The sequence below is a fragment of the Muntiacus reevesi genome, chromosome 21, assembly GCF_963930625.1.
Source record: "Muntiacus reevesi chromosome 21, mMunRee1.1, whole genome shotgun sequence".
Lineage (NCBI taxonomy): Eukaryota > Metazoa > Chordata > Mammalia > Artiodactyla > Cervidae > Muntiacus > Muntiacus reevesi.
This window is the reverse complement of record NC_089269.1, coordinates 13,060,954-13,088,894: the sequence shown is the minus strand read 5'-3', so window position 1 is coordinate 13,088,894 and position 27,941 is coordinate 13,060,954. Positions and strand designations below refer to the sequence as shown.

The 27,941-nt window shown below is 36.0% G+C and overlaps 2 protein-coding genes across 2 annotated transcripts; both read left to right on the top strand.

Moving 5' to 3' along the window:
- Positions 1–4,694: 4,694 nt before the first annotated feature.
- Positions 4,695–5,621, top strand: LOC136152448 (olfactory receptor 5K3-like). The gene has a single exon (XM_065913750.1). It carries the CDS (start codon positions 4,695–4,697, stop codon positions 5,619–5,621), a length of 927 nt encoding a protein of 308 aa, XP_065769822.1.
- Positions 5,622–16,255: 10,634 nt separating this feature from the next.
- On the top strand, positions 16,256–17,182 carry LOC136152325 (olfactory receptor 5K1-like). Its single transcript, XM_065913626.1, has one exon. It carries the CDS (start codon positions 16,256–16,258, stop codon positions 17,180–17,182), a length of 927 nt encoding a protein of 308 aa, XP_065769698.1.
- Positions 17,183–27,941: the final 10,759 nt, after the last annotated feature.

Sequence of the window (27,941 nt, the reverse complement as noted above, 5' to 3'; positions counted from 1 at the left end):
TCAATAAAAGATAAAACAAATGATAGTTTATAGTTTATATTCTGGTAGGTAGGACAGACATTTTCTAAATGATTATACTAAATAGTATTATGATTGGGGAAGACTTTTTGCCTCTACCTGAAGTCAACATGTTAGGACGCAACAAGGTTCAACAGGGAAGCCTTGGAGTGCTGCAGTTCATGGGGTTGCAAAGAGTGGGACACGACTGAGCAACTGAACTGAACTGAACTGACTGAAGCTTCAACTACACAATTCTCAGATATATTCAACCAAGACACACAAAGTCACACTTGGGGAAAGTGGCAAATGCATTACAAAAACAGATAATTATTTTGTAAATGAAGAAAATGAAAAAAACAATTTAAATAACCCAGGAAAGTCCCTCAAGGAGATATGATTTGAGTCAAGAATTAGTAGGATAGAAAGGAGAGAGAAAAGAAGGGGTTAGGTGAGGGAAACCTTAAGAGTAAATTAATGAAACAGGTGCATAAAGGAACAGCAGAGGGATAAACATGGCCAGTATCCTAAGGTGAGAAGTCAAGCTTTAGTTTAAGATGCAGAGATAATGTAGGGCATCTGGAATACTGAATTAAGGAAAATGGGTTTGTTTAAAATGTAGACCACTTTCAAATTCTTGAGCAAGGAAGTATTTTTTTCATTCATGGGACAAAAATTTGATGCAAAGTACCACATACTATTGAAGGTGTAGGAAATATACAAATGAAAGTAACCGAGAAATCACCTCCCTCTCAAGGTTATACACTAACGGTGGTTGGGGAAATGGGACTGACCAATTATTATATTGAAGGATGATTAGTGGAATGAAGTGGGAAAAAAATAAAAACAGGGTCAGGGTAAAAAAGATAAAGGCAGTTGGCGTAAATTGAAAAGAAAGGAGAATCATCACAGTAATTCATTTGTGGGATTACATAATGATATCAGAGTCTACAATGAGATTTTTGTAAAACAGCAAAACAAATTCAACTCACAGAATGAAACTGAAGACCCTAACCACATTTTTTAGTCTTTTGGCAAAATCTAATCATATTTCCTGAATTGTATTAATTCTCCCTGTCAAAAAAGAAAGGTCAAGTCAATATGACATTCTTTCTGCTCATTTCACATTTAGGTAGTAAATCAAAGAGAATTTTTAAATGAAGTCAGTTACATAATAATCAACAAGGTGATCAATGAATGATGTTAGGTTACTTCACTAAGTAACCTTACTGAAGATAATTTGCTTTAACCTCATTATCTCACAGGTCATTTTTATATGTTTATAGATTAAATCTCCCCACAGAAATACCCTGATGTTATTGCAGGAAATCCCTTAGGATTTGATGGAAAATTTTAACTTTCCATTGTTAGAAACATACTTAGTGACTCTGACCTCTTTGTAGTCTCCCAGATTTTCATTTTTTAATCCCAAATGGTTTTGAGACCAAGGTTTATATTCTGAAATTCTAAGGCTTAACATCAAGAAGCAAAAATAAGGTGCTGGAAGACCTTACAGTGTAAGTTACATAAGGGAAGTATTTTTACTTATTTTTACTTTTAGTATTAGCATCCACTAATACATATTTATATGAATTATTACACATTTTATCATTATTGTTAGATTTCAACTACTGAGTGATCTTTATAGATCTTCTAAAAACTGAAGGTTATGGGAAACTTTTAATTTACTTGTATATCTACTTCAGAAAATCTTACATAATTTTTGGTTAAATAGAAAAATAATAGATGAGTCAATTCAGATTAATGAAATGTGTAGGATATTTTGATTATATAAATATATGCATGCATATATAATATTATATATATATATATATATATATGACACATAACATTGTGTTATTTTAAATCCCCTGGAAAAGGAAATGGCTACCCACTCCAGTATTCTTGCCTGAAGAATCCCATGGACAGAGGAGCCTGGCAGGCTACAGTCCGTGGGTCACAAGAGTTGGACATGACTTAGCGACTAAACCACCAACATACTGATTTGATAAAATGGTAAATGGAAACATGATTGCCATTTATTGAAGCAGTAGTTGGCACTCTATCACATCACACAGTTGTCATTTACTCTGTTAATAATTTTGATGATAATGATAAAATATTGTTGGTTTACATCTACTATACAATGAATTAGATTTCCAGGAATTATTTGTTGCAAGTCTGTACCCTTAAACAGGCTTCCTTTGGTGACTCAGTGATAAAGATTCTACCTGCCAATGCACGAGATGTGAGTTCTATCCCTGAGTCTGGAAGATCCCTTGGAAAAGGAAATGGCAACCCACTCCAATATTCTTGCTGAGGAAATCACTTGGACAGAGCAGTCTGGCCGGCTACAGTCCACGGTTTATAAAGAGTCAGACAGGATATAGCAACTAAACAACAGCTGCCCTTGAACACCATCTCTCCTATTCCCTCAACCCTTATCCCCATGTATCCACAACTGCTTTTACAAATTTGGTTTTTTTTTTAGGTTCACATGTAAATAGTATATGTCTTCTTCTGTCTGACTTATTGCACTTTGTATGATGTCTGCAGGGCCCATCCATACTGTCACAGAAGACAGGATATTCATCTTCTCAGGGCTAAACAATATTTGATTATATAGAAACACCTCAGTTTCTTTACCCACTCACCTTTTAATGGGCACTAAAGTGTTTCCATATCTTGACTACTGTAAATAATGCTGCAATAAACATGGGAGTACAAATATCCCTTTGACAGCCTGCTTTCATTTCCTGAGTATATAGCCAAAAGTGGAATTCTGTGATCATTTGGTAGTTCTATTTTTAAGTTTTTGAGAAACCTCTATATTGTTATCTTTAGTGGCTGAACCAATTAACATTACTACCAACACTGCAAAAGATTTCCCATTTCTCCACATCCTTACCAATGCTTGTATCTCTTGTTTTCTTGATGATAGGCATTCTGACAGTGTGAGGTGATATCTCATTGTGCTTTTTATTTGCATTTCCTTAATGATTAGTAACGTTGATCAACGTTTCATGTTCCTGTTGAACATTTAAATGTTTCTGGAAAAATTTCTTTTGAGTTACTGCCCATTAAAAAAAATCCAGTTGTTTATAATTTTGCTATTGAGTTGTATGAATTTCTTAATACACTTTAAATGTAAACCCTTACTTTTTACTGATAAGTTTGAATAATTTTCTCTGTATATTTTTCTTAAAGTTAAAAGGCTCAGCTTGCAGAAGAGGTCGCTAAGGATAATCGGTAGGATCATCGAAGAAGTCATTAAGGGCCATTGACAGGACACTGGAAAGCATTCCACTCATCTCAGGTCTCTGGAGTGGAGGTAGGACTGGAATCAACAGTGCTTTTCCCCGTAACAACACATAGCTGTCTTAAGAAGTATAAGTCACAGCTAAACTCAAGATGCCCATAATAAGGGAATTTATTTAATAATAAATTTATTTATATAAATAAATAATAAATAAATAAATAAATAATTTATTTAATAATTTAATAAGGGAATTCTCCATACACATATTTTCAAAAAGCAATGTAAATTACACATAAGGCATTCTAAAACATGTTGTGTACATAAGACAAGCATAAGAGTAGAGAAAACGGAGATAAGTTTGGCCTGGGACATTTAGTTAAATGTTTATGAGGTAACATTTTACATAAACTTGCTTTACAGAGAGGAAACAAAGATTCAGATATATGGGTAAAAATCAACAGGAGTATGGCACAGACAGAGTCAATGTTTATGGAAATGTATATAATACTGGGGAAAGGAATGAAAAAAGTGAATGATAATCACTGGATAATTAACCCCTTAGCTTTCCAAAATTACTTTCTATAAAACTGAATAGTCCACTCTTTAATCTTTAGTGATCTCCATGTAATTTCTAACATACAAATTTAACATGTTTATTGTATGCTATTTTTAAATATTCACTCCTCTGAGAAAACATATGAAAACCTTTGCTCAAAAAAAAAAAAAAAACAATAAAAAACCTTTGCTCAAGATAAAATATCTTTCTGACCTACTTCACTCTGTATAACAGGTTCTAGTATCATGTGTAAAATACATAGCTGGTAAAAAGTTGCTATACAATACTGGGAGCCCAGCCTGGCACTCTCTGATGACCTAAAAGGGTGCACTGCAGGAGAGGAGGGAGGCTCAACTGGGAGGTGATATAGTTATAATTACAGCTGATTTGCATTGTAGGGCAGAAGCAAATACAGCATCATAAAGCAATTCTTCTCCAATAAAAAATTTTAAAAATGAAAACAAAACAAAAAGATCTATATACAGGAAAATGAGTTTTGATTTATTTTTAATCTTTAATTTAAAAATCGACAATGAACTTATTTGAGAACACTGTGCCATATATGGGCACCCGAGGTTTGAACAATAGCAAAAATTCATAAAGACAAAATTTTTCCACAGTAACCATCTTCCCTAAAATGATCGAAATAGTCTCACGAATCTTGAGTTTATGAGCTGAGGTCATAAAAGATGATATGTTAGTGAAGCAAATGTCACCCAGAAGTCTGTGTGCCTGTATCATAGAGACAGTGTTAGAAGCTTGAAGAAAAAGCTCCTCTCAACATTGTAAACAAAAAAAAAAAAAAAATGTTGCAAAAATTATACACACTCTAAATTAGAATCTTATATATCCATAATTTCTATTTCAACAGACAACATAGAGATGACTGAGCATAATCTCTCCTTGGCAACTGAATTTATTCTCGTAGGATTTACAGACCACCCACAGCTGAAGATCCCTCTTTTTCTGGTGTTCTTCACCATCTATCTGATCACCATGGTGGGGAATCTTGGCCTGGTGGCATTGATAGTCACAGAGCATCGCCTTCACACACCAATGTACATCTTCCTGGGAAATCTCGCTCTGATGGATTCCTGTTGCTCCAGTGCCATTACCCCCAAGATGCTACAGAACCTCTTTTCCAAAGACAGAATGATTTCCCTCTATGAATGCATAGTACAATTTTATTTTTTCTGCCTTGCTGAAACTGCAGATAGCTTTCTCCTGGCAGCAATGGCCTATGATCGCTATGTGGCCATTTGCAAACCACTGCAGTACCACACCATGATGTCAAAGAAACTCTGCATTCAGATGACCACAGGGGCCTACATAGCTGGAAACCTGCACTCCATTATTCACGTAGGGTTTCTGTTTAGGCTAACTTTCTGCAGGTCTCATCAAATCAACCACTTCTTTTGTGATGTCCTTCCATTATACAGACTCTCCTGTACTGACCCTTATATCAATCAACTGATAGTATTTATCTTTTCAGGGTCAATTCAAACCTTTACCATTACCACAGTAATAATCTCTTACCTTTTCATCCTTTTCACAATTTTCAAAATAAAATCTAACAAGAGCAGAGGCAAAGGCTTATCTACATGTGCATCCCACTTTCTCTCTGTCTCAATTTTCTACGGTTCTCTTCTCTTCATGTATATTCGACCAAGTTCAGTCAATGAAGAAGAAAAAGACATACCTGTTGCTATTTTTTATACTCTAGTTATTCCTTTATTAAACCCTTTTATCTATAGTCTAAGAAATAAGGAAGTAATAAAAGTCATGAAAAGAATTATGAAGATTTTATAACATTCTGAAACAAATATCATGCCCTACAGTTAATTGATTTTGAGTAAATTTTTTTTTTTCAAAATCAAGGATTATTGAATGGAAAAGTGAAAATGTCCACTATTTAATATATAAAATTACTAAAATACAATTGGTTTCTAAACCAAACAGCTTCAGAATGGACAGACAGAGATGTAGAGAATGAATAAATAGATGCAAAGGGGGAAGGGGGAGGGATGAATTGGGGGACTGGGACTGACACATACTCTCTACTGGCACCATGTATAAAACCAATGACTAATGAGAACCTACTGCACGGCAGCACAGGGAACTCTACTCAGTGCTCCGTGGTGACCTAAGCGGGAAGGAAATTCAAAAAGGAGGAGATACATGCTAAAATGTAGCTGACTCACTTTGCTATTCAGCAGAAACTAACACAGCATTGTGAAGCAAATATACTCCAATAAAAATTAATTTAAAAAAGAATGAAGTGATGCCATTTGCAGCAACATGTATGAACCTGGAGATTATCATACTAAGTGAAGTAAGTCTGATAGAGAAAGACAAATATCATATGATACAGATTATATGTGGAATCCACAATGAACATATTTACAAAACAGAAACAGAACCACAGACTTAGAAAGCAAACTTCTGATTACCAAAGAGTGAGGGAGTGGGATAAACCGGGAGTTTGGGATTGACTTATAAAACTACAATATTTATAACAGTTAACCAACAAAGATCTACTGGAGAGCACAGGGAACTCTGCTCAATATTCTATAATAGCCTAAATGGGAAAAGAATTTGAAAAAGAGTATATATATATACATACAAATACATACATATATATATTTGTATAATTGAATCACTTTGCTATACACCTGAAATGAAAACATCTTAAATCAACTATATTCCAATACAAAATAAACATTTTTAAATTAACCAATGCATAAAATAAAGTTTATATAAACTTCCAAAGTTGGTTGTCTCCACCTTAAGAACATTTTTGGAATGAGATTTAGATGACAGCTGTCACCTCCTAGCACTCTTATAGCTTGAGAAATCAGGTGGGATCTGGGATGGAATCACAGATCCATTACAGGCCACGTCTTACACTGTCCAGAGTTACTTGTTACTTATACTAAGCCCTGGGGCAGGCCCCACCAGAAGGTAGCTTGTTCTCTCTTCCTGGAGAATTTTACAAGATGAAGGTTAATCGACACCTGCAGTTACCACTGTTACACCTAGTCTCAAACATACACTAATATTCACCTTATTCCTCTGCTTGATTCATCACACTTCTGCTGCTCCAGATGACTATCATAATGGGATGATCAAGAAGCAGATGAATTGAGGAGGTGGGTCCTGAGCCTGGGCTGTCTGAACCATTTGAGTACAAAGTTATTTGTCTATTTACTGTCAAATCTGAGCAAAAGAATACCAACAGATGCATATGAATCATCTCCATATCTAGATTACGCTGATTCTACTCAAAATGAATTCCTTCCCAAAACAAATTTCTTCCCACTTTAGAGTAAAAAAGGTTCAGAGTAGCACTCTTACCACCAAGTCACTGACTGATCTCCTTGAGTGATGTTGCCACGTTGGGGGCCAGAGTGGTCTCTTTCTGGGCAAGCTGAACTTCTGGAAGAAGCAGTTGCTAAATCAGCCTAGAAAAACTGGAACCTCTGCTATTAGTCAACATGCATGCCTCCATCGCAGCCATATAGTCATTTTTCACGTGTCCATAATCCAGCCCTGGGGTGATGGATGAACAAAGATTTATGACCTCAACGGGCTCAGTCATTCTAATTTGGTTCTTTAGTAGCTCTTCCATAGTAGATGTTGTGTGGAGGACATTTACATTACAATATGAGGTGCTTCATACTTCCTATCCATTCCAAGACATCCACTCATATGCTCTTCTTCCTGGATTCTGACCTTCTCATCTCTCTCCTCCTAGGACACTGACGAATATCCAAATCATTCATCTCCACCCTGAATCTATGTAGTTTTAACTTGGATCACTTCTCTTTCTATCCAGTAGAAATGGATCAGCATTCCAACACTCTAAAGGAGGAGTTCCCCTTATCAGTGCCTTTCAAGATCACTCTGGCTGGGGCTATAGCTCGGTGGCAATTGCTTGTATCAATAGACCAAGCTTACTGTCCAAAAACTAACTTGGCCGTTTGAGGCAAGACGTGTGAGTTGAGGGAAAGAGGTCATTGCAATGGGAGTAGATAACAAGGCAGTCTGGGTCACCTACTTGTGTGGTTTATGGTATTTCTGGCCCTGCTCATAATAGATCCTTAAATGGTCCATCTTTGAATTCTAATGAATTGCTCCTGGGCTCACTCAACCTTATACTCAATAGTCTGATAAATTCAGGTTCATGAGTCAGCTCTTGCTTTTTGATCACCTTATATTCCAAAGTCAGGAACTCTTCCTCTATTAGGGTTCACAGCACACCAGGGAGTTATTTTTTTTAAGTAGTTGATTATTCTCTGCTGCAGAAAATAAGGCCTTGCCCCAACACCATAAGCAACTCTCCTCCTAGAGTTTTCCATTAACTTTCCACTCACTCTATATCCTCTTCCCACCTCAGATGTCTCTAACACCTTTGGTCTGAGGAGTCATTGGACTAAATTATCAGATCTCTTCACCCCCAGCTTGAGCCTGCTGAAGAGCCCATTCCTGTGTGGGACCCACCAAAACTTGCCTTCTTCTCCATTTGGGCAGATATGTCTTGGTATAGAATCTTTTCCTCTATCTCAGACATTTCTAAATGTTTGGAAATAGATTCAAACAAGTACATGAATTGTTATATCACAGCCCTAAGATTTTAATTATATTTTGTACCATATATCATTACACCTTCTTCTGAATATAAGATTATTAATTTTTAAACTGAAAATAGTGTTAGTGGAAGCAACATTGTTTTTAAATCAGTACACAAAATAATACTTTTAATACCATTTCTTTAATTCTTATTCTATTTTCATATTTTATAGTACACATAATATTTTAGCATAGTGATAATTCTATCAAGTCATAGATAAAATGTACATATTCAGAATACACTCCCCAAGATTTTAGCAATATGAATATACACCAAAAATGGCTTGGAACTCTCTGCTGGTGAAGCCACCTTAAGATGGAATAAAGTGGAGTTACATAATCAGATGTGACAATCTAGATGAAAATCTAGTATTAAAGAGGAAGGTCAAGTATAAAACGAAGGGAAACACAAGCATCATTATTTACAAACAGAGAAAAACAACCCAGCATAAAAGGCAGAAATGGAAGAGTCAGGAAGATAGAAACAGTGAGTGCTATCACAGAATCAGAAGTGAAGATTTTTTAAAAATACCAAACTTCACAGCTTGGTTTGAAAGATAATTACATGTTCTTTGGAGTTGACATTTAGAGTTGATTGTGACCTTATTGAGAGAGAGGGTTTGGTGAATTGGCAGGGACAGAAAAGAATGGGAAGGAACCAATCAGAACAATTTCTAATCTATTTTACCATTCTTTTTACTTCCTGTATCTCCTATATCCCTTGGACTGTAAGGAGGTCCAACTATTCCATTCTCGAGGAAATCAGTCTTGAATACTCATTGGAAGGACTGATGCTGAGGCTGAAACTCCAATATTTTGGCCACCTGATGTGAAAAACCAACTCATTGGAAAAGACCCTGTTGCTGGGAAAGATGGAAGGCAGGAGGAGAAGGGGACGACAGAGGACGAGATGGTTGGATGGCAAAGCTATGTGATGGACATGAGTTTGAGTAAGCTCCAGAGTTGGTAATGGATAGGGAAGCCTGGTGTGCTGCAGTCCACAGGGTCGCAAAGAGTCAGACATGACTGAGCAACTGAACTGAACTGAATCTCCAACATCATGTATGAGGAAGCCTCAGCCACCCTAGTTTACTATTTTTATATATTTTATATAAATTATTTACATTATATTATTATCATATATATATTGTTTATATATTTTTAAATTAGGTCTTGCTCTTTCAAGCTTACAGAATTTTTACATATGCTCCCATTGGTCTTCTTAATTTCCTCAAGTGCATCATTTATTATAACTCTACTTATCCTGCAGTTAATCTGAAATGGCACTTTCAATGAGGAATCTTTCCTTTTTCCTCTGGGTCTCCATCCACTTCATTCACCATGTTTATATGTGACCTACTTACACTTTTTAATATCACAGCCTGAACTGCTTTCTAGTTAGCAATGCAAGTGTCTTTCTCTCACTAGAATATGAGCTTCTTGTGGAGCCATTTCTAAAACCTAAATATATCTCATCCTGTGCTCATTCTACCCAACATCTCTTCCAGCATCCTGTATATCAGAAGTACTTGACTGAAGTTAAACAGAACTGAAATTTTAAATATCAGTGAAGCGTTTATTCAGAATCTAGCTCAGTGTGTTGTGAGAAGAACAAAATATGTAAGACATGATAGGTACTTTATGGATATTTAGCCAATACTTCTGGAGAAGGAAATGGCACCCCACTCCAGTACTCTTGCCTGGAAAATCCCATGGACAGAAGAGCCTGGTAGGCTACAGTCCACGGAGTCTTGAAGAGTTGGACACAACTGAACGACTTCACTTTCACTTTTCACTTTCATGCATTGGAGAAGGAAATGGCAACCCACTCCAGTATTCTTGCCTGGAGAATCCCTGGGACGGAGGAGCCTGGTGGGCTGCCATCTGTGGGGTTGCACAGAGTCAGACATGACTGAAGCGACTTAGCAGCTGTAGCAGCAGCCAATTCTTTTATAATCAACACACAAGAAGTCACATTTAACCACGTGGCAAATGCTGTGTGATAGCAGGTCGTTACTAAGCAGAACAGGAAAAGGAACATCAATATAACTGAAAGGAATGTCCTCAGAGAGATCTGACTTAATCAAGAATGAGTATATTGGGTTGAAAAGAGAGGCTGAACAAGGAGTTTTAGCTGAAGTCAATTTTATGCGTAAATTAATCAAGCAGGTGCGCACAAGACCAGTGAAGGAATAAATACAACCAAGTGTCATGTCCTGAGGTCAGAAGAAGAAATCAGGACCATAAGTAAGATACTGAAAGACTGTGGACCATCTAGAATACTAAGTTCTTTTTAAAAATGGCTTGTTTGAAACTAGTGAAAGTTCATTTCAAATTCTTGAGCAGGAAAATATAATTTCTTTCATCTAACAGGTATTTGTTAACCATTATAATTTGTCACATACTATCAAGGCATTATAAACACGGAAATGAACATAACAGAGAAAAAAGCCTTCTCCATTTAGCTCCACATGCTAATGGTGGGGGAGATATTGATTGACTATAAATTTACCAACAAACAAATATGTAGTATACTGAAGAGTGATTAGTGGAATGTAGTGGGAAAAAACAGGGTATGAAGGATAAAGGCAGCTGGGGAAAACTGAAAAGTAAGGAGAACCATCTAGGTGATTCAGGTTGTTGCTGTTGTTGTTGTTTAGTCACTGCTTTAGTTGATAAATTGTGTCTGACTCTGTGGTGACCCCACGGACTAAAATCCCTCTGTCCATGCAGTTTCCCAGGCAAGAATACTGGAGTGTGTTGCCATTTCCTTTTCCAGGGGATCTTTCTGACCTAGGGATCGAACTCGCATCTCTTTCTTCCATTGCAGATGGATTCCTTACTGCTGAGCCACCAGGGAAGCCCTAGGTAATTCATATGTGGGACTAAATACTAATATCAGAGTTTCCAATGATATGTTGCAAAACATCAGGACACATCAAGTCACAGACGACCCTGTGATAAAACTACCACATCTTCTAGCCTCCTCTCAAAATTCTAAGCATCTTTCATAAACCATATTAATTTCTCCAGTAACAAAATGTCAAGCCAACATGAGACTCCTGTTCATATTGCATTTAAGCAGAATAATAAACAGAATTTTAAAATGAGGTCAGTTACATATTAGTCAATGGGTAATGATCAAATAACCTTAGTGACCTTAATAAAAGGAATATGTTTTAACCTCATTATATCACAGGTCATCTTGATGTGTGTTGATGTCTGAATCCCCATAGGGAAATATACTGGTGCCACTTCAGGGAAATCCCTTAGGATTTGATGGAAAATTTTACTTTGTAATGTAAGGAACATAACTATTGACTTTGACCTATTTATATTCGCCCATATTTTCATTCTTTTAATCCCAAATGTTTTAAGAGACTAAGGTTTATATTCTGAAATTCTATGAGATCCGAGATCACAAGGCAAACATAAGATGCTGCAAAACCTTCCACTGTGAAATCTAGGTCAGAGAAGTACTCTCATTTATTTTTCATATTAGTACTCCTTAATATTTATTTATCTAAAGGACTTTGTTGTTATTAGATTACAATTACTCAGTTGTCTTTCTACCTCTTCCTCAAACGGAAGGCTATGGAAAAACTAGCATGATATTCAAACTGTAAAGTACCCTGACCTTTCTTGTCAGTTAGAATTTTAAAAAATACACAGGCAAAGACAGAAAGTAATCGTTAAATAATTTAGGAACCTGCACTGAATGCTTTCCTAGCTTAGCCCAATAATCCAACAACTAATATTTAATATTTTACAACAAACACTTTTCAGCTAAGTTCTTTAATACTTGATTATGGAAAAAATAAACCCATTTTCAACATAGAATTCATATGAGTAGATATCAGTCAATATTTCTAGTGGATCACTAAATAATGGTACAAGATAGTCATCTAAAGGAAATAAAAATTTGTTCTCAAAAAGTATATTAAGTTTTAAAGAAATTTCTCTTTTTCTAAATGTTAGAAAACTAAAGCATAAAGTTTTTTTAATTTATTGACTTTGAATCTATTGTGATATACTTCAGAAAATCTTATACAAATTTTTAAAGCAAAAAAAAAATAGTAGATGAGTCAACTCAGATAAAAGATACCTAAAAGTTCTTATTATATACATATATATATATAATTGAAAAATATTTGACATACATTGTGTAAGTTTAACGCTTATAACATGTTGATTTCAAAAACTAGTAATTCATTGCAATTGCAGAATGTTAGCTCTCTAAAATGTCACATAATTTTCATTTTTCTGGCAGAAATAATTGAGATTTAGTCCCTCAGCAGTTTAGATGATAATAGCAAAATATTGTTTATATTCACTGCAGTGTGTACTGGATCTTATCTGTCAATTTCAGATAATTTCTTATTTATCTGTTAATTTCAAGTTTGCACAAATAAAGAATATCTTTCCGGTTTCCTCATCCCCGAGAGTCCCTGGTAACCACTATTTTACTCTGTTTTTATGTTTGGTTGTTTAAGATGCACATTTAAGTTATATCTTACAATTTTTGTCTTTCTGTGACTTAAATAACTCGGCATAATATCCCCAAGGTCAATCCATGATGCTGTAAAATGGAAGGATATCCTTCTTTCTCAAGTCTGAATGTCCTTTCACTTCTATCCATTCATCCTTAGACACATACACAGATGTTTCTGTATTTTAGCTACTGTACCTAATGCTACTATAAATACAAGACTGCATAAATCCCTTTCATAATTTGTTTTCATCTTCTTTGGGTATATATACAGAAGCGCAATTGTGGGATTACATGGAAGTTCTATTTTAAATTATCTGAGGAAACTCCATGCTGGCATCCATAGTGGCTGAACCAATTTACATTTCCACCAACAATTCTCTTGCCACATTCTCTATTCTCCACAGTCTAGGCAACAATGGTTATCTCTCATCTTCTTGATGATAGGCATTCTAAAATGTTTGAGGTAACATCTCATTGCTTTTGATTTGCTTTCCCTAATGATCGGTGGGGAAACAGTGGAAACAGTGTCAGACTTCATTATTTTGGGCTCCAAAATCACTGCAGATGGTGATTACAGCCATGAAATTGAAAGACGGTTGCTCCTTGGAAGGAAAGTTATGACCAACCTAGACAGTGTATTAAAAAGCAGAGACATTACATTGTCAACAAAGGTGTGTCTGGTCAAAGCTATGGTTTCTCCAGTGGTCATGTATGGATGTGAGAGTTGGACTGTGAAGGAAGCGGAGTGCTGAAAAATTGATGCTTTTGAACTGTGGTATTGGAGAAGATTGGTTCTGTACTTGACCAACTTCTCTTTCATTCTCTGAGTTTCCTCCAGATTATCATATCTACTTATATATTTCAGTTATATTCCATCTTCTGATGATTTCACTATAAGAGAGTAACAAGACTTATTTTTGGTTTTAATTTGCAACCCCTTTTATTATCTTTTATGTATTGCTGTTTTATTTTTTAGGTTTATTTTATGTTGGAGTATAGTTGATTAGTAATGTGTTAGTTTCAGGTTACAGCAAAATGATTCAGTTATACATGTTTTCATCTTATCTTTTTCAAATTCTTTTCCTGTTTAGGTTGTTGTTGTTCAGTCACTAAGTTGTGTCTGACTCTTTGTGACCCCGTGGACTGCAGCACGCCAGGCCTCCCGGTACCTCACCATCTCCCAAAGTTTGCCCAAGTTCATGTCTGTTGAATCACTAATGCCATCCAACCATCTCATCCTTTGTCGCCCTCTTCTCTTTTGTCTTCTATCTTTCCCAGCATCAGGATCTTTTCCAATGAATTGGCTGTTTGCATCAGGTGGCCAAAGTTCTGGAGCTTCAACTTCAGCATCAGTCCTTAAGATGAGTGTTCAGGGTTGATTTCCCTTGGGATTGACTGGTTTGACTCCTTGCTGTCCAAGGGACTCTCAAGAGTCTTCTCCAGCACTACAATTCAAAAGCATCACTTCTTCGGCATTCAGTCTTCTTTTTGGTCCAACTCTTACATCCATATATGACTATTGGAAAGATCATAGCTTTGACTATATGGACCTATGTCAGCAAAGTTATGTCTTTGCTTTTTAATATGCTGTCTAGGTTTGTCATAGCCTTCCTTCCAAGAAGCAAGCATATTCTAATTTCACACCTGCAATTACCATCTGCAATGATTTTGGAGCCCAAGAAGTGAAAATCTGTTACTGCATCCACTTTTTCCCCTTCTCTTTGACATTAAGTGATGTGACCAGATCCATGATCTCAGGTTTTTTTTTTAATGTTGAGTGTTCATTGGAAGGACTGATGCTGAAGTTGAAACTCCAGTACTTTGGCCACCTCATGCGAAGAGTTGACTCATTGGAAAAGACCCTGATTCTGGGAGGGATTGGGGGCAGGAGGAGAAGGGAACGACAGAGGATGAGATGGTTGGATGGCATCACCGACTCGATGGACATGGGTTTGAGTAAGCTCAGGGAGTTGGTGATGGACAGGGAGGCCTGGTGTGCTGTGATTCATGGGGTTGCAAAGACTCGGACACAACTGAGTGAGTGAACTGACTGACTGACTGAACTGAATGACTAGTGATGCCAACCATCTTTTCATTTGTCTGTTGAACATTTGGATGTCTTTTGTAAAATTATCTTGGTAGTTGCTCTGTTCATTTTTCAATCTGAATGTCTATACTTTTATTATTGAGCTGTATGAGTTTTCACATATTTTAGATATTAATCTTAATTTTTAAGTGATGAGTTTTGAGTAATTCTCCTTGTAGAATCTTCTCAACCTGCAGAAGAGTTTACTAAGGATCACTGTAAGGACCACCAAAGACATTATTAAGCATTAGTGGTAGGACACTGGAAACAAGTTCATCCATCCCAGGTCACTGGGAGGGAAGTAGGACTAGAATCAATATTGTTCTTTTTGTTTTTGTACTGTACAGCTGCTATAAGAAGTATAAGTTACAGCAAATCTCAAAATGTCTATTATACAATAAGTTAATTGTACACACTTATGAAAAACACAATATCAATTAGATATGTTATCAAAGATTGTGTTGGGTATACAAGACGTGATGGAGAGTCCAGAAAGTGAAAATTAGTGTGATCGGGGGATCTGGTTAACTTTTTTAAGTAGTAGTATATAGAAACCATACTTTAAATGAAGGAGAAAAGGATGCAGATATCCTAGAAACAGGAATAATGGCATGGACAGTGAGTGCTTATGAAAATGGGTATGAAAATGGGGAAAGGAATAAAGAGGTGATAATCAATTCTTATTTTACTCCTTAGTTTTTGAGTTTACTTTCTTTAAAACTGAACAGAACTCTCAATAATCCTTAGTAATTTTCAAACAATTCTTAAGACATAAATTAACACCTCTATTCTAAGCTATTTTAAATTTTTATTCAACTGGGAAAGTATATGAAAATTCAACTTTAAAAAGTTTCTATATATAGAAAAAGTAATTTAAATTCATTTTTAAAAACTTTAATATAAAATTGAAACAAATTTTATGGGCAAAATGAAGCAAATATGAGTACCTAGATTTGTATAAAATACTTCCATAAATTCATAAGGACAAACCTTTTCCACTGTTAGCATCTCCCCTGTGATTACCAAACAGCCATATGAATTTTGAGTTTCAGAGTTGAGGTCATAGGCACTGACACGTTTTGGAGATGAATATTCCCTAGAAGTTTGTGTCCTTGTATCACAAGACAACAGGAGAAGCTTTCTCCTTATTAAAAAAAATATTAAAAGGAAAGTTATACACATTCTACATTGGAATCTTATCTCTCCATAATTCCTATTTCAACAGACAACATAGAGATGACAGAGGATAACATCTCCTTGGCTACTGAATTTACCCTGACAGGATTTACAGATCACCCGGAGCTGAAGCCCCTTCTGTTCCTGGTGTTCTTTACCATCTATCTGATCACCATGGTGGGGAATCTTGGCCTGGTGGCATTGATAGTCACAGAGAATCGCCTTCACACACCAATGTACATCTTCCTGGGTAACCTCGCTCTGATGGATTCCTGTTGCTCCAGTGCTATTACCCCCACGATGCTACAGAACTTCTTTTCCAAAGACAGAATGATTTCCCTCTATGAATGTATGGCACAGCTTTACTTTCTCTGCCTTGCTGAAACTGCAGATTGCTTTCTCCTGGCAGCAATGGCCTATGATCGCTATGTGGCCATCTGCAAACCACTGCAGTACCACATCATGATGTCACAGAAACTCTGCATTCAGATGACCACGGGGGCCTACACAGCTGGAAACCTGCATTCCATGATTCACGTTGGATTTCTGTTTAGGCTAACTTTCTGTAGGTCTCATCAAATCAACCACTTCTTTTGTGATGTCCTTCCATTATATAGACTCTCCTGTGCTGACCCTTATATCAATCAACTGATAGTATTTATCTTTTCAGGGTCAATTCAAACCTTTACCATTACCACAGTTATAATCTCTTACCTTTTCATCCTTTTCACAATTTTCAAAATGAAATCTAACAAGACCAGAGGCAAAGGCTTCTCTACCTGTGCGTCCCACTTTCTCTCTGTCTCAATTTTCTACGGTTCTCTTCTCTTCATGTACATTAGACCAAGTTCAGTCAATGAAGAAGAAAAAGACATACCTGTTGCTATTTTTTATACTCTAGTTATTCCTTTATTAAACCCATTTATTTATAGTCTAAGAAATAAGGAAATAATAAAAGTCTTGAGAAAAATTATGAAGATTTCATAACATTCTGAAATAAATATTATGCCCAACAGTTAATTGATTTTGAGTAAATTTTTTTTCAATATCAAGGATTATTGAATGGGAAAGTGAACATGTCCACTATTTAATATATAAAATATAAAATTACTATAACATAACTGGTTTAAAAATCAAATAGCTTCAGAAAGGAGAAACGGAGAGTAGAGAACGAATAAATAGATGCCAAGGGGGAAGGGGGAGGGTTGAATTGGGGGACTGGGACTGACACATACTCTCTACTGGCACCATATATAAAACAGATGACTAATGAGAACCTACTGCACGGCAGCACAGGGAACTCTACTCAATGCTCCGTGGTGACCTAAGCGGGAAGGAAATTCAAAAAGGAGGAGATACATGCTAAAATGTAGCTGACTCACTTTGCTATTCAGCAGAAACTAACACAACATTGTGAAGCAACTATACCCCAAAAAAATTAATTTAAAAAAGAATGAAGTGATGACTATTGCAACAACATGTATGGACCCGGAGATTATCAGGTCTAAGTGAAGTAAGTCTGATAGAGAAAGACAAATATCATATGATATAGATTAGATGTGGAATCCACAATGAACATATTTACAAAACAGAAATAGACCCACAGACTTAGAAAGCAAACTTCTGGTTACCAAAGAGTGAGGGAGTGGGATAAACCGGGAGTTTGGGATTGACTTATACAAACTACTATATTTATAATAGTTAACCAACACGGATCTACTATACTGCACAGGGAACTCTGCTCAATATTCTATAATAGCCTAAATGGGAAAAGAATTTGAAAAAGAGTGTACACACACATATACATATACATAAATATATTTATTTGTATAACTGAATCACTTTGTTATACACCGGAAATGAAAACATCTTAAATCAAATATATTCCAATACAAAATAAATGTATTTAAATTAACCAATACATAAAATAAAGTTTATATAAACTTCCAAACTTGGTTATCTCCACCTTAAGAACATTTTTGGAATGAGATTTAGATGACAGCTGTCACCTCCTAGCACTCTTACAGCTTGAGAAATCAGGTGGGATCTGGGATGGAATCACAGTCCATTACAGGCCACGTTATACACTGTCCAGAGTTACTTGTTACTTATACTAAGCTCTGGGGCAGGCCCCACCAGAAGGTAGCTTGTTCTTTCTTCCTGGAGAATTTTACAAGTTGAAGGCTAATCGACACCTGCAGTTCCCACTGTTACACCTAGTCTCAAACACACACTAATATTCACCTTATTCCTCTGCTTGATTCATTACACTTTTACTGCTCCAGATGACTATCATAATGGGATGATCACGAAGCAGATCCCTTGAGGGGGTGGGTCCTGAGCCTGGGCTGTCTGAACCATTTGAGTACAAGATTATTTGTCTATTTACTGTCAAATCTGAGCAAGAGAATACCAACAGATGCATAGCAATCATCTCCATATCTAGATTATGCTGATTGTACTCAAAATGAATTCCTTCCTAAAACAAATTTCTTCCCACTTTAGAGTAAAAAAGGTTCAGAGTAGCACTCTTACCACCAAGTCACTGACTGATCTCCTTGAGTGATGTTGCCACATTTGAGGCCAGAGTCGTCTCTTTCTGGGCAAGTTGAACTTCTGGAAGAAACAGTTGCTAAATCAGCCTAGAAAAACTGGAACCTCTGCTATTAGGCAACATGCATGCCTCCATCGCAGCCATATAGCCATTTTTCACGTGTCCATAATCCAGCCCTGGGGTGATGGATGAACAAAGATTTATAACCTCACCTGGCTGAGTCATTCTAATTTGGTTCTTTAGTAGCTCCTCCATAGTAGATGTTGTGTGGAGGACATTTACATTACAATATGAGGTGCTCCAAACTTCCTATCCATTCCAAGAGATCCATTCATATGCCTCTTCTTCCTGGACTCTGACATTCTCATCTCTCTCCCCCCAGGTCACTGACCAATATCCAAATCATTCACCTCTACCCTGAATCTATATAGTTTTAACTTGGATCACTTCTCTTTCTATCCAGTAGAAATGGATAAGCATTCCAACAGTCAAAAGGAAGAGTTCCCCGTATCAGTGCCTTTCAAGATCACTCTGGCTGGGGCATTAGCTCTGTGGCAATTGGCTTCTATCAACAGAAAAAGCTTACTGTCGAAAACCTAACTTAGCTGTTTGAGTCAAGATGTGTGAGCTGAGGGAAAGAGGTCATTGCAATGGGAGTAGATAACAAGGCAGTCTGGGTCACCTACTGGTGTGTCTTACGGTATCTCTGGCCCTGCTCATAATAGATCCTTAAATGGTCCACCTTTGTATTCTAATGAATTGTTCCTGGGCTCACTCAACCTTATACTCAATAGTCTGATAAATTCCGGTTCATGAGTCAGCTCTGGCTTCTTGGTCACCTGATGTTCCAAAGTCAGGAACTCTTTCTCTAGTAGGGTTCACAGCACACCAGGGAGATTTTTTTTTAAATAGTTGATTATTCTCTGCTGCAGAAAATAAGGCCTTGCCCCAACACCATAAGCAACTCTCCTCCTAGAGTTTTCCATTAACTTTCCACTCACTCTATATCCTCTTCCCACCTCAGATGTCTCTTACACCATTGCTCTGAGGAGCCATTGGACTAAATTATCAGGGCTCTTCACCCCCAGCTTGAGCCTGCTGAAGAGCCCATTCCTGTGTTGGGACCCACCAAAACTTGCCTTCTTCTCCATTTGGGCAGATATGTCTTGGTATAGAATCTTTTCCTCTATCTCAGACATTTTTAATGTTTGGAAATAGATTCAAGCAAGTACGTGATTTGTTATATCACAGCCCTAAGATTTTAATTATATTATATACCATACATCATTACACCTTTTTTGAATATAAGATTATTAATTTTTAAACTGAAAATAGTGTTAGTGGGAATAACATTTTTTTAAATACACAAAATTTTTAATACCATTTCTTTAATTCTTATTCTATTTTCATATTTTATAGTACACATAATATTTTAGCATAGTGATAATTCTACCAAGTCATAGATAAAATGCACATATTCAGAATATACTCCCCAAGATTTTAGCAATATGAATATATACCAAAAATGGCTTGGAACTCTCTGCTGGTGAAGCCACCATAAGATGGAACAAAGTGGAGTTACATAATCAGATGTGACAAGCTAGAGGAAAATCTAGTATTAAAGAGGAAGGTCTAGTATAAAACTAAGGGAAACACAAGCAGCATTAAACACAAACAGAGAAAAACAACCCAGCATAAAAGGCAGAAATGGAAGAGTCAGAAAGATAGAAACAGTGAGTGCTATCACAGAATCAGAGGTGAAGATTTTTTAAAAATACCAAACTTCACACCTTGGTTTGAAAGATAATTACATGTTCTTTGGAGTTGACATTTAGAGTTGATTGTGACCTTATTGAGAGAGAGGGTTTGGTGAATTGGCAGGGACAGAAAAGAATGGGAAGGAACCAATCAGAACAATTTCTAATCTATTTTCCCATTCCTTTTATACTACCTATATCTCCTATATCTCTTGGACTGTAAGGAGGTCCAACTAGTACATCCTAAAGGCAATTAGTCTTGAATACTCACTGGAAGGACTGACGCTGAGGCTGAAACTCAAATACTTTGGCCACCTGATGTGAAAAACCAACTCACTGGAAAAGGCCCTGTTGCTGGGAAAGATGGAAGGCTGGAGGAGAAGGGGACGACAGAGGATGAGATGGTTGCATGGCACCACCTACGCGATGGACATGCATTTGAGTAGGCTCTGGGAGTTGGTGATGGATTGGGAAGCCTGGCATGCTGCAGTACATATGGTCGCAAAGAGTTGGACAGGACTGAGCGACTGAACTGAACTGAATCTCCAACATCATGTATGAGTAAGCCTCAGCCACCTAGTTTACTATTTTTATATATTTTATATATATTATTTATATTATATTATTATAATATATATACTATTTATATTTTTTTTAACTTAGGTCTTGCTCTTTCAAGCTTCCAGGATTTTTTCATATGCTACCATTAGTCTTCTTATTTTTCTCATGTGCATATTTTATTATAACTCTACTTAACCTGCAAAGTTAATCTGAAATGGCACTTCCAATGAGGAATCTTTCTTTTTTCCTCTGGGTCTCCATTCACTTCATTCACCATGTTTATATGTGACCTACTTACACTTTTTAATATCACAGCCTGAACTGCTTTCTAGTTAGCAATGCAAGTGTCTTTCTCTCACTAGTTATAAGCTTCTTGTGGAGCCATTTCTAAAACTTAAATATTTCTCATCCTGTGCTCATTCTACCCACCATCTCTTCCAGCATCCTGTATATTAGAGGTACTTGACTGAAGTTAAACAGAATTGAAATTTTAAATATCAGTGAAGCATATATTGAGAATCTAACTCAGTGTTTTTTCAGAAGCACAAAATACGTAGGACATGATTGGTACTTTATGGATATTTAGCCAATACTTTTAAATCAACACATAAGAAGTCACATGTAACCAAGTGGCAAATGCACTATGATACCAGGTAGTTACTAAACAGAACAGGAAACGGAACATCAATATAATTGAAAGGAATGTCCTCATAGAGATCTGACTTAAGATCTAGAATGAGTATATTGGGCTGGAAAGAGAGGCTGAACAAGGAGTTTTAGCTAAAGTAAACTTTACATGTAAATTAATCAAGCAGGCATGCATAAGACCAGTGAAGGAATAAATACAACCAAGTGTCAAGTCCTGAGGTCAGAAGAAATCAGGATCATAAGTAAGATACTTAAAGACTGTGGACCATCTAGAATACTAAGTTCTTTTTAAACATGGATTGTTTGAAACTAATGAAAGGTCATTTCACATTCTTGAGCAGGAAAATATAATTTCTTCCATCTAACAGGTATTTGTTGACCATTACAATCTGCCACATGCTATCAAGGCATTATAAACATGGAAATGAACATAACAGACAAAAAAACCTTTTCCATTTAACTCCACATGCTAATGGTGGCGGAGATTTTGATTGACTATAAATGTACTAACAAATAAATATGTAGTATACTGAAGAGTGATTAGTGGAATGTAGTGGGAAAAAACAGGGTACGAAGGATAAAGGCAGCTGGGGAAAAGTGAAAAGTAAGGAGAACCATCTAGGTGATTCAGGTTGTTGCTGCTGTTGTTGTTTAGTCACTGCTTTAGTTGATAAGTTGTGTCTGACTCTGTGGTGACCCAACGGACTAAAATCCCTCTGTCCATGCGGTTTCCCAGGCAAGAATACTGGAGTGAGTTGCCATTTCCTTTTCCAGGGGATCTTTCTGACCTAGGGATCGAACTCGCATCTCTTTCTTCCATTGCAGGTGGATTCTTTACTGCTGAGCCACCAGGGAAGCCCTAGGTAATTCATATGTGGGACTAAATACTAATATTAGAGTTTCCAATGATATGTTGCAAAACATCAGGACACATCAAGTCACAGACGACCCTGTGATAAAACTACCACATCTAGCCTCCTCTCAAAATTCTAAGCATCTTTCATAAACCATATTAATTCCTCCAGCAAAAAAAGGAGACGACAGAGGATGAGATGGTTGGATGGCACCACCTACGCGATGGACATGCATTTGAGTAGGCTCTGGGAGTTGGTGATGGATAGGGAAGCCTGGCATGTTGCAGTACATATGGTTGCGAAGAGTTGGACAGGACTGAGCGACTGAACTGAACTGAATCTCCAACATCATGTATGAGTAAGCCTCAGCCACCTAGTTTACTATTTTTATATATTTTATATATATTATTTATATTATATTATTATTATATATATACTATTTATATTTTTTTTAACTTAGGTCTTGCTCTTTCAAGCTTCCAGGATTTTTTCATATGCTACCTTTAGTCTTCTTATTTTCCTCATGTGTATCATTTATTATAACTCTACTTACCCTGCAAAGTTAATCTGAAATGGCACTTCCAATGAGGAATCTTTCTTTTTTCCTCTGGGTCTCCATTGACTTCATTCACCATGCTTATATGTGACCTACTTACACTTTTTAATATCACAGCCTGAACTGCTTTCTAGTTAGCAATGCAAGTGTCTTTCTCTCACTAGTTATAAGCTTCTTGTGGAGCCATTTCAAAAACCTAAATATTTCTCATCCTGTGCTCATTCTACCCGCCATCTCTTTCAGCATCCTGTATATTAGAGGTACTTGACTGAAGTTAAACAGAATTGAAATTTTAAATATCAGTGAAGCATATATTGAGAATCTAACTCAGTGTGTTGTCAGAAGCACAAAATACATAGGACATGATTGGTACTTTATGGATATTTAGCCAATACTTTTAAATCAACATATAAGAAGTCACATGTAACCAAGTGGCAAATGCACTGTGATAGCAGGTAGTTACTAAGCAGAACAGGAAAAGAAACATCAATATAACTGAAAGGAATGTCCTCACGGAGATCTGACTTAAGATCAAGAATGAGTATATTGGGCTGGAAAGAGAGGCTGAACAAGGAGTTTTAGCTAAAGTAAACTTTACATGTAAATTAATCATGCAGGCGCGCACAAGACCAGTGAAGGAATAAATACTACCAAGTGTCAAGTCCTGAGGTCAGAAGAAGAAATCAGGGTCATAAGTAAGATACTGAAAGACTGTGGACCATCTAGAATACTAAGTTCTTTTTAAACATGGATTGTTTGAAACTAATGAAAGATCATTTCAAATTCTTGAGCAGGAAAATATAATTTCTTTCATCTAACAGGTATTTGTTGACCATTATAACCTGCCACATGCTATCAAGGCATTATAAACACAGAAATGAGCATAATAGAGATAAAAACCTTTTCCATTTAGCTCCACATGCTAATGGTGGGGGAGATTTTGATTGACTATAAATGTACTAACAAATAAATATGTAGTATACTGAAGAGTGATTAGTGGAATGTAGTGGGAAAAAACAGGGTACGAAGGATAAAGGCAGCTGGGGAAAACTGAAAAGTAAGGAGAACCATCTAGGTGATTCAGGTTGTTGCTGTTGTTGTTGTTTAGTCACTGCTTTAGTTGATAAGTTGTGTCTGACTCTGTGGTGACCCCATGAACTATAATCCCTCTGTCCATGTGGTTTCCCAGGCAAGAATACTGGAGTGAGTTGCCATTTCCTTTTCCAGGGGATCTTTCTGACCTAGGGATCGAACTCGCATCTCTTTCTTCCATTGCATGTGGATTCTTTACTGCTGAGCCACCAGGGAAGCCCTTGGTAATTCATATGTGGGACTGAATAATAATATCAGAGTTTCCAATGATATTTTGCAAAACATCAGGACACATCAAGTCACAGACGACCCTGTGATAAAACTACCACATCTTCTAGCCTCCTCTCAAAATCCTAAGCATCTTTCATAAACCATATTAATTCCTGCAGTAAAAAAGTTCAAGCCAACATGAGACTCCTGCTCATATTGCATTTAAGCAGAATGAGAAACAGAATTTTAAAATGATGTCAGTTACGTATTAATCAGTGGGTAATGATCAAATAACCTTAGTGACCTTAATGAAAGTAAACTGTTTTAACCTCATTATTTCACAGGTCATCCTGATGTGTGTTGGTGACTGAATCTCCACATGGAAATATACTGGTGCCCCTGCAGGGAAATCCCTTAGGATTTGATGGAAAATTTTACTTTGTAATGTAAGGAACATAATTATTGACTCTGACCTATTTGTATTTGCCCATATTTTCATTCTTTGAATCCCAAATGTTTTAAGAGACTAAGGCTTATATTCTGAAATTCTATGAGATCCAAGGTAACAAGGCAAACCTAAGATGCTGCAAAACTTTCTGCTGTGAAAATAGGTAAGAGAAGTACTCTAATTTATTTTTCATATTAGTACTCCTTGATATTTATTTATCTAAAGTATTTTGTTGTTGCTGCTGCTAAGTACTTCAGTCGTGTCCGACTCTGTGTGACCGCGTAGACGGCAGCCCACCAGGTTCCACTGTCCCTGGGATTTTCCAGGCTAGAATACTGCAGAGGGTATTTTGTTGTTATTAGATGTCAATTACTCAGTTATCTTTTTACCTCTTCTCCAAACTGAAGGCTATGGAAAAACTAGAATGATATTCAAACTGTAAAGTACACTGGCCTTTCTTATCACTTAGAATTTTAAAAAATACACAGGTAAAGACAGAAAGTAATCAAATAATTTAGGAACTTGCACTGAATGCTTTCCTAGCTTAGCCCAATAATCCAACAGCTAATATTTCATATTTTACAACAAACATTTTTCAGCTGAGTTCTTTAATACTTGAGTATGGAAAAAATAAACCATTTTGAAAACAATATAGAATTCATATGATTAGATATCAGTCAATATTTCTAGTGGATCATTAAATAATGGTAGAAGATAACCATCTAAAGGAAATAAAAATTAGCTCTCAAAAAGTATATTAAGGTTTAAAGAAATTTCTCTTTTTCTAAGTGTTAGAAAACTAAAGCATAAAGTTTATTTTATTAACTTTGAATCTACTGTGATATACTTTAGAAAATCTTATATAAATTTTTAGAAGCAAATAATTGTAGATGAGTCAACTCAGATAAAAGATACCTGAAAGTTCTTACTATATATATATATATATATATATATATATATATATAAAACTGAAATATATTTGACATACATTGTGTAAGTTTAATGCTTATAACATGTTGATTTGAAAAACTAGTAATTGATTGCAATTGCAGAATGTTAGCTCTCTATAATGCCACATAATTTTCATTTTTGTGGCAGAAATTACTGAGATCTAGTCTCTCAGCAGTTTAGATGATTATAGTAAAATATTGTTTATATTCACTGTAGTGCGTACTAGAACTTATCTGTTAATTTCAGATAAGATCTTACTTATCTGTTAATTTCAAGTTTCTACCAATAAAGAATACCTTTCCTGTTTCTTCATCTCCCAGAGTCCCCAGTAACCACTATTTTACTCTGTTTTTATGTTTGGTTTTTGTAGATGCACATTTAAGCTATATCTTACACTTTTTGTCTTTCTCTGACTTATATAACTTGGCATAATGTCCCCAAAGTCAATCCATGATGCTGTAAAATTGAAGGATATCCTTCTTTCTCATATCTGAATGTCCTTTCACTTCTGTCCATTCATCCTTAGACAGATACACAGAAGTTTCTGTATTTTAGCTTCTGTAACTAGAAATACAAGACTACACATATCCCTTTCACAATTTGTTTTCATTTTCTTAGAGTATATACACAGAAGTGCAATTGTAGGATTACATGGTAGTTCTATCTTAAATTATCTGAGGAAACTCCACGCTGGCATCCACAGTGGCTGAACCAATTTACATTTCCACCAACAAAGTTCTTGCCACATTCTCTGTTCTCCACAGTCTAGGCAACAATGGTTATCTCTCATCTTCTTGATGACAGGCATTCTGAAATGTGTGAGGTAATATCTCATGGTTTTTTATTTGCATTTTTCTAATGATTAGTGATGTCAACCATCTTTTCATGTGTCTGGTGACCATTTGGATGTCTTTAGTAAAATTATCTTGGTAGTTCCTCTGCCCATTTTTTAATCTGAATGTCTATACTTTTATTATTGAGCTGTATGAGTTTTCACATATTTTACATATTAATCTTAATTTTTAAGTGATGAGTTTTGAATAATTCTCCTTGCAGAATCTTCTCAACCTGCAGAAGAGTTTACTAAGGATCACTGTAAGGACCACCAAAGATGTTATTAAGCATCAGTGGTAGGACCCTAGAAACAAGTTCATCCATCCCAGGTCACTGGGAGGGAAGCAGGACTAGAATCAATACTGTTCTTTCTGCTTTTGTACTGTACAGCTGCTATAAGAAGTATAAGTTACAGCGAACCTCAAAATGTCTATTATACAATAAGCTAATTGTACACACTTATGAAAAACACAATGTCAATTAGATACGTTATCAAAGATTGTGTTGGGTATACAAAACGTGATGGAGAGTCCAGAAGGTGAAAACTAGTGTGCTTGGGGGATCTGATTAACTTTATTAAGGAGTAGTATATACAAACTATGCATTAAATGAAGGATAAAAGGATGCAGATATCCTAGAAATAGGAATAAAGGCATGGACAGTCAGTGCTTATGAAAATGGGTATGAAACTGGGGAAAGGGATAAAGAGGTGATAATCAATTCTTATTTTACTCCTTAGCTTTCTGAGTTTACTTTCTTTAAAACTGAACAGTATTCTCAATAATCCTTAGTAATCTTCAAACAATTCTTAAGATATAAATTAACACATCTATTCTAAGCTATTTTAAAATATCTATTCCATTGGGAGAGTATATGAAAATTTAATTTTAAAAAGTTTCTATATATAAAAAAAGTAATTTAAATTCATTTTTAAAAGCTTTAATATAAAAATGGAAACAAATTTTATGGGCAAAATGAAGCAAATATGAGTATCTAGCTGTACACCATACTTCCATAAATTCATAAAGACAAACCTTTTCCACTGTTAGCAACCCCCTGTGATTACCAAATAGCCATGTAATTTTTGAGTTTCAGAGTTGAGGTCATAGGCACTGACACATTTTGGAGATGAATTTTCCCTAGAAGTTTGTGTCCTTGTATCACAAGACAGCAGGAAAAGCTTTCTTCTTATTAAAAAAAAACATTAAAAGGAAAGTTATACACATTCTACATTGGAATCTTATCTCTCCATAATTCCTATCTCAACAGACAACAATAGAG